The sequence below is a fragment of the Zootoca vivipara genome, chromosome Z (assembly GCF_963506605.1).
Source record: "Zootoca vivipara chromosome Z, rZooViv1.1, whole genome shotgun sequence".
NCBI lineage: Eukaryota > Metazoa > Chordata > Lepidosauria > Squamata > Lacertidae > Zootoca > Zootoca vivipara.
Window position 1 is genome coordinate 28,371,832 of NC_083294.1, and position 12,478 is coordinate 28,384,309.

A 12,478-nucleotide genomic window follows, 5' to 3' on the forward strand; every position below is an offset into this window, starting at 1 on the left:
CACCATGCTTTAGTTGATAAAGGACATTCACCTGTTTCTAAAAATAGTATTGCATTTGGAACACAATTCGGAACTTGCAGGAGGGACTGGAGAAACTTTGTCTGGAAGCCATCAAAGCTGGACAATGAGTCATTGAACCAGACGTTTGAGGCGTAGAGGAGTTGAGAGACAGATTTTGCATTAAATACCTTAATGGCTGATGGGACATAATGGCCTCCCCTTGTATAAAAGAATCAATAATCAATATTTGCTTACCTCCGCCTTTTGATAGGCGGTCTGCCAATGATGTTTCCAGGACTTGGAATGATGGAATAGAAGCCCTAGGTAACAGAAGAATTTGGTCTGCTCTAGTTCGTGACCGTCCAGTACCCATTTACTTGGGGAGAATCTCTTCTCAAACACCAGGACTTTTGATTTTTCATAGTAATAATAATAATTATTATTTATACATCCATCCATCCATCCATCCATCCATCCATACATACATACATACATACCCTGCCCATCTGGCTGGGTTTCCCCAGCCACTCTGGGCGGCTTCCAACAGAATATTAAAATACAATAATCTATTAAACATTAAAAGCTTCCCTAAACAGGGCTGCCTTCAGATGTCTTCTAAAAGTCTGGTACTGTAGTTGTTTTTCTCTTTGACATCTGGTGGGAAGGCATTCCACAGGGCGGATGCCACTACTGAGAAGGCCCTTTGCCTGGTTCCCTGTAACTTGACTTCTCACAGCAAGGGAACCACCAGAAGGCCCCTGGCCCTGGACCTCAGTGTCCAGGCAGAACAATGGGGGTGGAGACGCTCCTTCAGGTATACTGGACCGAGACCGTTTAGGGCTTTAAAGGTCAGCACCAACACTTTGAACTGTGCTCGGAAACGTAGTGGGAGCCAATGTAGGTCTTTCAAGACCAGTGTTATGTGGTCTTGACAGCCGCTTCCAGTCACCAATCTAGCTGCCGCATTCTGGGTTAGTTGTAGTTTCTGGGTCACCTTCAAAGGTAGCCCCAAATAGAGCACATTGCAGTAATCCAAGCGAGAGATAACCCATTACCAGAGCAGTAGTCTGAGAATTTCCTTAGTTGGTAGTTCAGGCCAGGTTTGGTTCGGGAGAGGATGGCCTGGTCATCCACATACAACAAGAGTGGGGTCTTTCTTGTTCCTCTTTTTGGAAGATGGCCATCAAGGTCCATTAAACTTGTCTTCAGAAACAAACTGAACAAAGTAGGGGCCAAAATGCATCCCTGTCTCACTCCCCTGTCCAACTCAATGCAGTCCAAGAGCTGGCCCTGCAGCCCACACCTGACCTGAAAATTGCTTCCACAGTACAGGGCTTTAATAAGATATAGGAGACATTTATCCTTCAGTACTAGATGTAATTTGGACCAAAGTTGGAATCGGGATGGAATCAAAGGCAGATTTCAGGTCCATAAAGGCCACAAAGAGTTTTCCCTGTAGAGGTCTAGTGTACTTCTCGGCTAGAAAGGACAGCATTAGACAGTGGTCTGATGTTGAGTGGTTCTCGCGGAAAGCTGCCTGAGCTTCAGATAGTATATTATAGTCATTTAGAAAAGTTGTCAGTTTGTTACAGAGAAAGCAGGTATACAGCCTTCTTATAATTCCTCCCTCCATCTACCTCTCTTCCCCTTTTCTTCCCAATGTCTCAACAAATGAAACTGATTTGTAAAAATGTTATGAGAGACATTGCACAAATCTTTGTAAACCAAGAAAACCTTTAATAAAAAAATTTATTGAAAGCAGACTGATTAGCCTATAATTAAAAGGCATGTTTGGCTGGCCTCTCTTGAAGATTGGGACTACTATTGCATGTTTCCAGCTAGACGGTACTTTGCCCAAGTTATTTACTATTGTAAAAAGTGCCGCCAGAAGAGGAGCCCACCAGTGCTGATTTGATACGATCAATTCAGCTGAGAGAAAATCATTTCCCGGGGCCTTACCACTCTTCAGGTTCCCAATTAATGTATAGACTTCTTCCACTGTAACCGGGCTCCATTGTGGGAGCAGTGACAGTTCTGCCGAATCTTCATCATAAAAACTGGCAGGGAGATTTGAATTTTCTGTGAATATATTTCTAAAATGGTTCTCCCATTCCTGAGCTGGAATGGCACAGCTAGGGGCTGGGGAGCTATTGCTCAGGAAGGTGGAGACCAGTTTCCAGAAGAGTTTTGTTTCATTGTTTAGTGAGGCATTCAGTAAGAGAGACCAGGAGTTTTGTTCAGACTGCCTTTGTTTCAAAGCCAAAAGGGCTTTGTACTCTCTTTTAATTTTGAAATCGTTTGGGGGTATATAGTTTAGGCCAGCGTTTCTATAGGCCAAATAAGAGTTCCTTAAGGCATTCTTCTTCATGCGGCACTCTTGGTCAAACCATCTGCACCCTTTAGCAATGCGGGACTTGCTGGCTGGGGTTATGTTAACAGAGACCACATCCTGCAAGAACTTAATGAGATTATCGTAAGCCTTCAGGAAGGAATCTGTTGATAGGTCATTGATTATAGTTGATCTTAAATTAATTGCAGTTTGCGAATTCAATCTGGTCTCAGCTACAATAGCCAGCTCAGGTGTCCATTTTCCCCTACTCAATGCTGGAACATTAGCTTTATCAATTTTTTCTTGTTTTATGTGAGATTTTGGCCAATAGTGGAGATGATTAGAGACAACTCTATTGTAATGTATGCTATTTTCACCAATGTAAACATTGATGTTCACACAGTCCCCTAATATACATTCACTCTGTGTTTGTGTTTGTATTTGTGCTGGCATGCATTCTTTGGTTGGAGAACGGCATTTCAAAATGAAAAGACACCTGGATTCTGAAGAATATTAGAGTTTTGGTTCACGTTTTTTGATTTAGGAAGTGTGAAAGAGGTGGGAGCAAACTCTCACATTCCTAGGTTGGCCAGTACAGAAAACAGGATGCAGATATTTGCTTGGATCCAGCAGGCTAGCTTTTATTTTCTAAGATATAAGCTTGAAAAAACGTAGTTTTCCAAAATATAAGCTTGGGGAAATGTAGTTTGTGAGCCCAGCATCAGTACAACACAGACCTCACAGTTGTTGTTTTTAGCAATTGTCACTCTGATCTTCCTCCTGCCGCTTTGATGGCTCCTTGTCTAAATGAGTCTGCAGCTGCTACAAAGATGTGTAAATTAGCATGCTAATGACACACTGCTTGTTATCTCTAGCACTTTTGACCCTGCCAGGACAGCAGAACAAACTATCCATTGTTTAGATAAGCTTGATGCTAGGGCAGGTGCCAGCTGGCTCAAACTCCAGAGGATACTGTAAAAAGAAGGAAAAACTTGTAGAACAACTACTGTTGGGCAGAATGAGGCTGCTGGCATCTGACTTTGTGTGTCATGAAAGGGCACAGCAAATGGTTATTTCTATGGATGGAATGATTTGTCAGTTACAGTTCTCTTAGCTTTTCATTCTCCTGCTCTTCAATTCTCCACATTTCTGAAGCAATTTGCATTATTATTATTATTATTATTATTATTATTATTATTATTATTATTTAAAAAGTCCTCATGAATATTCATCAACCTTTTGTGGAATTTCTCTGAATAAACACAATTTCCTATGTACTCGAGACTAATGTGCACATTTTTGTGAGTAATGTTCTTTTCACTAATGTATTGATCTTTACACACACTATTGCCTAAAATATGCAGTATTGCTCAGTTGGAGAACTTCACCGCAAAATTCAAATCAGTGTGAATTTTGAAAGAATGTTCTATTTCGGTTTTCACCTTTTTCCCCAGGAAGCAATAATTTGATAGATTCACATTTAAGTAAGAACTGAATTGAACTTCTCCCCCATCCCTAGTTATTTCATTTGATATTACGGATACTTTACTGCCAGAGAGGGGCTGGTGGAATTTCTGCCTCAGCTACCAAAATAACAAAAAAGGGTCACTTGGTGGTCAACAAAAGAGGTTTAAAGACTGTCTCAAGGCAAATCTTAAAAAATGTAGTATAAACACTGACAACTGGTCAAAGGCCTGGAAACGATGCCTTATGAGGAACGGCTTAGGGAGCTGGGTATGTTTAGCTTGGAGAAGAGAAGGTTAAGGGGTGATATGATAGCTATGTTCAAATATATAAAAGGATGTCATATAGAAGAAGGTGAAATATAAAGAATGGTTTGAGAGAAAAATGCCAGGTTGGTTATCACTCCAGGAGGCTTTGTCGGTGAAAAAAATAAATATGAAAACAAAATCGTTAACGTACAGAGATATACTGATAGAGCAAAATAATGAGTTAAAGATGAAACCATATGAAGAACTCAAAGATCATCTACAGGGGTGGTGGGAATATCAACAAATATATAGCGTGTTCATAAAGGATAGGAAATCAAAAGGATTCAAACACTCTAAGACAATATTAGAAAAACAGTATTATCAAGTGAGGTGAAAAAATATCCAAAATTTATGATTTCCTACTGGAATGGAACACTAAATATGAGGAAACTAAGAGGGTTATGATCAAATGGGTGATGGACCTTGGCCAGAATATTGAATATGCAGAGTGGTTTAAACTTTGGAATGTAGGAATTAAATTTACAACATGTACAATCTTAAAAGAAAAAGTATATATATAATGATATACAGGTGGTACCTTACACCAACTAAGCTACACAAAATGTACAAGTCAGGAGATATGAAATGCAGGAAATGCAAGTCTAAGGAAGGCAACTTTATACACATGTGGTAGTCCTGTGAAAAAGTCAAGAAATATTGGGAGGATATATATAATGAGATTTTTTAAAAAATCATAAAATATACAATAAAAAAGAAGCTGGAGGCATTCCTGTTGGGAATGGTAGGGAAAGATGTTGAGAAAGATTATGTGAAATGGTTCCTTTATGTGACAACAGGAGCGAGGGTAATTCTATTTTTTTAAAATTCATTTTTTATTGTTTTCATTTATAAATCAAATAAACTCGTTACAAATAAAAATATTTCACAGAAGTTACAATGTGTCTTTTCTTATTTATATCACTTATCTCTTATCGTCATCTTATGAATTCCTAACAAATATATTTGTTCTTCCGAACTTGACTACAGAAGCGAGGGTAATTCTAGCTCAGGTTTGGGAACAAGAGCTAATTCCATCAGTGGAAGACTGGCCAAAGATAATTGTGGAGTACATGGAAATTGCAAAACTAACATGGAGAATAAGACAGCAAGGCAGTGAAAGAATGGGGAAAATTTATAACATACATAGGCAAGATATCGGTAGTAGAATTAAAATAACATCTTTAATAAGAAATTACTCGCAGAAGGAAATGCATCCACAACAACAAATTAGAAATCTTTATTGGATATACAGATAGAAAATACAAATACAATGTATAGCAAAAAAAAAAACCCTGGGGTTTAAGTAAGAAGATATAAGTATATAAGTAAGAATATAAAGGTTTAATAATGATATGAAGAAAGCTGAAAATGGACTGAAACTATAAGGAATGTTATACCGCGCAACCAGACATACGAATTCAAAAATAGCAGAAGAAAGTAGTGTGGAAGTCGAATTTGTAATTTTAAATTCTAAGTTTAAGTCTTGAATGTTAAGTTGAATTTCGAATTCGAGAATTAAGACTAGGAGACAATGATATGGATAAATGTAAAAGATAAATTGTAAATACAACAAATGTAATGAGATTAAATGTTTGACTATGTAATATGCTTTATGTGAAAATTAATAAAAACATGTGGGGGGGGATAGAAGAGGGTGAAAGGTGGTTTTCTGCTGCTCCAGATAAGCAGACACGGAGCAATGGATTCAAGCTACAAGAAAGAAGATTCCACCTAAACATTAGGAAGAACTTCCTAACAGTAAGAGCTGTTCGGCAGTGGAATTTGTTGCCAAGGAGTGTGGTGGAGTCTCCTTCTTTGGAGGTCTTTAAGCGGAGGCTTGACAGCCATCTGTCAGGAATGCATTGATGCTGTTTCCTGCTTGGCAGGGGGTTGGACTGGATGGCCCTTGTGGTGTCTTCCAACTCTATGATTCTATGATTCTAACTGGGAAACACTGGCCTGCGAGCGCTCCAGTTGGAGAACAGCCTTTACCAAAGGTGTCATGGGCTTTGAAGAAACTCGATCTCAGGACGCAAGGGAGAAACGTGCTAAGAGGAAGGCACGCTTGGCAAATCCACCCTGTGGAATGCCCTCCCACTAGAGGTCAAAGAGAACAATTACCAGACCTTTAGAAGGCATCTCAAGGCAGCCCTGTTTAGGGAAGCTTTTAATGTTTGATGGATTTCTGTATTTTAGAATTTCTGTTTTTTTGGAAGCCGCCCAGAGTGGCTGGGGGAACCCGGCCAGATGGGCGGGGTATAAATAATAAATTATTATTATTATTATTATTATTATCCACACCGTGATCAACTCCCGCCTGGAAACCAATGTCTCCACTGTGGAAGGACGTGTGGATCCAGAATTGGCTCCACAGTCACTTACGGACCCATTGTTAAAATCGTGTTTATGAAAGACAATCTTACTCGGCTACGAGTGATCGCCAAAGAAGAAGAAGGGTAGTGCCATGTGTCTTACTTTGCATAATACATTCCTCTGTTTGAAGGCCTGCCTGATCCAAGTCCTGTTTAGAATTAAAAGAACCTGAAGAAGGGAGAGCAGGCAGGGACTCTGAAATTACCCACCAACACTGAACACCCAGACAAGAGACTGAGTAGGAACGCAGAATATCTGGTCACAGTCTACTCCATTGTGAGGTGATAGGTTATACTTAAACAAAGCGAAGGGAAATAATGAATGGAACAGTGTAACATTTTAGTATGCTGGCTGTTATTGCAAATGGGTTAGAATCTCTTTTCCTTCCTATTGTTAACTAGTGTTTTGTGAGTGGAGCTGCCCGTAAAAGGAAATGGAAGAGAGTTAATTCTTCTTCTGTTCTTAAAGTTGCCCGTTCGAAGAACTACTGCTTAATTTTAGGATCTGGATCCTGAGTTTGCTTTTTTATTTCTTCCTCCTCTGTCCCTCCCCAACTTTGTGTGGTATCGTTTAGTTTATAAGCCTGAGAGCAGGATCTGTCTTGTTTTTAATTGATTATACAGCCTTTGTGGGAGCTGTTTCAGCTGAGGCTGAAAGAGCTTAAGATGAGATCTGCTGTATCAGACCAGTAGCCTGTCTAGTCCAGAATCTTGTTCTCACAATGGCCAACCAGATGGCTTATTGGAAGCCCAACAGCAGGACATGAGCGCAGAAGTGCTCTCATGCTGCAAATGATCTAAATAAATAATCAAAATAAATAGAATACTGGTTCATCTGTTGTGTTTTTAGTGCTCAAGTTCAGCCTATTTCAAATGATTGTTTTAGCTATTAGGATTCCATGTGGGCAGTTGAAAGATCAGTTATGTCATAAATGTGCAGATGGGATGGCCCCATGCAGCCAGCAGAATGCGCACGGGATTGACATGTCTTGAAGGGGAACTCTCTTGTAAAGGGAAGCTTCACGGGTTTGAGGATACAGTCTGAACAACTTCCCTGCCCAGTTTTTCACATTACACAAGGCAATTCTGTGTTGCCAGTTGACGACAGAGGTGATTATGTGTTCCCCTGGCAGCAAAGGATCACAGCATCTGAAGATGCTCCGAATTTGGTATTTTTGTGTAAAATGAAAACTAACTTGGAGGGGAAAGTTCTGCTGACATCAGAGCTGGAGATGAGGATGAGAAGCACCCTTCTGTGAACAGGTGGCCATATAGGAGTTCACACTGCATAACTCTGATGTGTAAATGTGCAGAGGGAACAGGGTCACAGCTGCATGCTCTACTGCTAATCTACATGCATCCATTGGAAAGTCTGCATGAAAGCTATTCATGCATGGTGAGTGAGTGGGAATCCTCGGTTATCCATTGGACAGAGACACCCTCTGCACTCAGTCTCCACTACCTTGTGATTGCCATCATGAAAGGAGGAGTGTGGGAATCAGCCTGTTGGTCCTTCCACCTATGACATGCATGCACCTTTCACCATTTCTAAAAGAAACCCACCCCATGTTGGGAGATGGATACCTGTGCAGGTGTGTGTGTGTGCGTGCCTGCTCCACTCTAGTGAGTTCCCTGCACAACATAGAATATTTATCTTCAGAGTTCTTAATCTAACATGGAGCCTACTTGAATAAAGCTGACCTCTTCCAAAAATAGATGTTCAGTGCCCAATATGTGGGGATTGCCGGAATGGCAGCAGGGACATGCGTAAGAGGCCAGTGGGTTTGTCTCGCTGAACTATAACTTCCATCAACCCCCGCAGGCATAATCAATGGTGAGGGATTTGGGGAGTTGTTGTCCAGCAACATCTGAGGGGCTGCCATTTAGCTACCCCTGCTGTAGGTTTCCTTGCACCCATGTATTCAGGCACTAACTTTGGTTATGTCATTTGAACTGGGGCTTGCCTCTTATTATTTTGTGTAGCAGGTAGAGTCTTATGCCAATTTTTACTGAATTGTTTCCAGTGAGTAATGTTTTAACACTAAGTTTTTTAGTGCTTCTCTTAAAAAAAAAATAGCTTATGATGTTCTCTCTCTCTCTCTCCCCAGTGTAAAACGCTCTCTGGCATCTGTGATCACATCATTTCACTCTCATCCGATTCTCTGGTGTCTCAATCAGCTCACCTTGAAGTTGTTCACCTTACCAGCATCATGCCCAGTGAAGGGTTGGTAAGTAATAGCAATCTAGGAAGGTGGTTTTCAGCAAGGCTGGGTAGGCATTTAATGCATGAAATGCTCACCTCATACTAAAGGGTGCTTGTGAAGTGGTGGGGACACCCAGGCTTTGAGGTTTAGTCTTCCACATCCTGCTATACATTTATTTTACTGCCCTCGGCAACCTGCCTCCCAGAGTTAGTAGCTTTGAGCAAACCTGACAATCTTGATTTCTTCAAATTTCTTTCCAGTTTTATATTGGATTCTCCACCTTTCACATCAGCTTTCAAACTTTTTGTTTTTTTGAGGAAGTATTGGGATTTTCGTCTTAATATATACAGTTTCTCATGCACTTTCTCCTAATTTACGCAATCTTGCAAGCAGTTTTCTCTAATATGCATTTTGGTACATTATTTTCACTAACCTATGCCTTTTTATGCACGCTTCATCCCAATATACACATTTTTTGTATACATTACCTTGTTGGAGAGCAACGTTGCAAAATTCAGAGAACTGTTAATTTCAAAGATAGCTGTTTTGGTTCACATATTGTTTGGGGAAGTATAGAATTTTTTCTCCAACCCTATAATCAGGTTTATTTTATTGAAATGAATAAAATTTAAATACGATAGGGATGGATTCACCAGTCTATTTCCAATCTGTGTTGATTTTGTATGTGCTCGTTCACAAGTCAGTAAGTGCTTGCCTTATGTTGCAGTCCTAACCATGTCTAATCAGAATAAAACTTTGTTGAATTCTGTGGCTCTTACTCTCATATAAGTAGGAAGAGGATTGTAGTATCAGTCAAATTCTGAGTAGACCCATTGAAACCAATGGGTGTAAATGTCCCTTGATGAAGTCCTTCAGGCTGCCTTGGGGCTGTTACATGTTCTTCTAGTTTCTCAGTTTTGAGGGTTTCCTGGGGGTCTCAGACTTCAAAGGAGATCTCTGCAGGGTCTGATTCAGACAGGTTCCTATCAACAAGAATTTGCTTCTTCTGGCTTCTTCTCTGTGACCTCTCTGCTCCTGCAAATTCATAGGCACTCAAGTGCCTGAAACATGGGAAGTCATTTCACTCTTATCCAATTTCCAGAAAATGCTGTTGTCAAAAATCTCCCTTCTCTCTGGCAAGAACTGCTGCAAGCAAATCCTTGATATATGAAATTTCCCTGGTGACCAACAGAGATGTCTCTTTCTCAGAATGATATGCTATTCTTGCTTCACTTCACCTAGCATTTTGTCAATACAGGAGGCATTCAACCAAGTGTCGTTCCTATGCAAACTCCATTTACATTAATGGGATTTGTACAAGAACAGTGTTTGGTGGATGGAGCCCATAGATTACAGCAGAATGGATTACACTGTATGATTGTTAGACACTGGAACTATGAGTTATTTCAATGAGGGGAGTTTTATAATTTGTTTCCCTCCAAGCACAAACATTGTATAGAATAATGCAATTTTATTTTTACTTAATTCAAGAGCTCTGCTTGTATGGTAAGGTTTTTGCAGCAATACGAAAATAGGAGCATTTCCCAGGAGAAATTTGGGGAACCAAGCAGAGGGCTATTTAAGAATGCATTATTTGAATCAGGCTTCACCTCATAGTCCTTTGGTGTGTGATGTTAGAACTATAACTGCCAGAAGAAGGTCCTTTGCACTAGTGGCCTCAAAGTTGTAGAATTATACTCTTTTGTTTGAGTATTTTGTTAGTGTATTTTTCCCAGCTGAGTTTAATGTAGCTTGTTGTCAGGTGGCTCATCTTTGAATGCTATTTTTCATGTTTATTGTTTGCATTATTTTGTGACTTTTATGTCCCCCTCTTCCTCCCTGATGTTGCCCAGTACTCTCTGATAGCTGTTGAAACAGTATGTGTTTAAATGCAAGAAAGCTCGTTGTCCAGTTTTCTCTAGGGATGGGTGAATGTGCTGTTTTCTCATTTCCCCAATAGTTTTCAAAGTTGTTGTTTTTTTAAAAAAAAATCATGTAAAATTTCCAGCATTTTAGTGCAATTTTCTCCTAACATGTTTGTAAAATGCATTTTATTGTGTTACCTTTCCCCAAAATACACCTTTTTGTACACAAAATTTGGCTGAGGAACCACATTGCAAAATTCTGAGAAGTGCAGTTTCTTTTTCTTTTTTAATGTAATTTTTTATTAAAATTTTCAAACATTTGCAAACAGAACTAAATTTCTCCCCCATTCACAGTTCTTACCATGGGGCATGAAAGAATCCTGAAGGTGACTCACTCAGGCAGGTAGAGTCAGAGTCAAGTTCTAAGACCATGGTTAGTTCAAAGCACCTTGTTCTGACAAGGTCTGGAGCTTGCCTTGGACCCGACTACCCATCTCAGCCTCCACCTTCTTCCTAAAAAGTAGAGGGGAATTAGCATTCATTGCACTTCATTGCCTCTCACTTGGCTCCTGACCTGTACACTGCCTGCTCTGGTGAGCAGGAAATGGTGAACAATGGGCCCTAGGTGTAAAAGTCCCCTTTCTCAACATTCTGTCATACTTTTTAGTATTACTAAGAACTAGAACCTAGAGTGTGTGGATAGCTTTGGTGAAGGATCATTCTAGGATATAGGATCAGGAGCCCCTCCTTACAAAAGATCAAACATGAGAGGTGGGTAGCGAGAGAGCACAGATGTTAAAAATAAACCTTGATTAGCTTTATTCCTTCAGCTACATCCAGATAATAAAAGTGAAGCTAAGATCAGCCATTTCTTACAGACGTCTATTTCATGATATCATAAAATTGCACAATAACTTTTCAAATCACACACCGGTTTGCTTCATAAAACGTATAATAATCATCTTATGATCCATTTGTCAGTTCACAGCCTCCACAGTTTTTCTGGGACCAGAAGAAAAGGAACATAGGAATACAGGAAGCTGTCATTGGCCCTTACAGCTCAGGATTGTCTACACTGATTAGCATTGGCTTTCCGGGGTTCCAGACAGGGATGTCCCCTAGCTTTATCCAGAGATGCCATGGATTGAATCTGGGGCTTTCTGCATACATATCAGATGTTCATTGAGCTATGGATAGAGCTTTAAATTATCAGCATATTTAGTGCACAGGGCCCCAAATCTTTTGCCAAAGCTATTAAACAGGATGGAGCAACAAGAGCAGACCTTGCAGAACCCCATTAAACTGAAGGTCACAGGGATGAGCAGAAATCCTCAGTACTACAGAAGATGGAGAAATGTGAATTAGTTTGCATTTCAAGGCAAACCCATCTACCTAATCCACACTTTCCCAAACAATTGTGAAACAAAGCACAGGTGTCCTTTAAAATACACATGGCTTTTGCGGTGTAGTTCTACAGCCAAATACTGTGTACGCAAATATTCCCTATGTTGCCCCACATTGGGCAAAAGATTCCTACACTGCAGGGGGTTGGACTAGATGACCCTTGAGTCCCTTCCAACTCTACAATCCTGTGATTCCATGAAAATGCATATATTAGTGAAAATAACATACAAAAAAAAAGCAATATTTTAGAGGAAATTGCTCTGCGAAAATGTGCATATTAGGCAAAATTGCATGCAAACATGTATATTAGAAGTTTGCATCAAAATTGCAGGCTGATGTGGAAATGTGAATTTAAGTTTGGAAAAATGAGAAACCGAAATGGCCAGATTCACCCATCCCTACTAACCACCACTCTGAGGCCCACCCTCCAGGGGTGATCACCACCACCATAAATCAGGTGGTCCAACATGGTCATTGGTATCAAAACTGCAAAAGAAGTCTAACAGGACTGTCAGCAGCGCCTGTCTTGTTT

At 40.1% G+C, this 12,478-nt stretch overlaps 1 protein-coding gene across 2 annotated transcripts in view; it reads left to right on the forward strand.

Annotated features, from left to right (window-relative positions):
• LOC118084387 (connector enhancer of kinase suppressor of ras 2-like) overlaps positions 1 to 12,478 on the forward strand; it is a 315,789-nt gene that overhangs the window by 147,172 nt on the left and 156,139 nt on the right. For both annotated transcript variants that reach the window (XM_035113863.2, XM_060270182.1), the window contains one exon: positions 8,582 to 8,701. In XM_035113863.2, the coding sequence (XP_034969754.1) occupies positions 8,582 to 8,701 (120 nt within the window). The remainder of the gene's footprint in view (positions 1 to 8,581; positions 8,702 to 12,478) is intronic.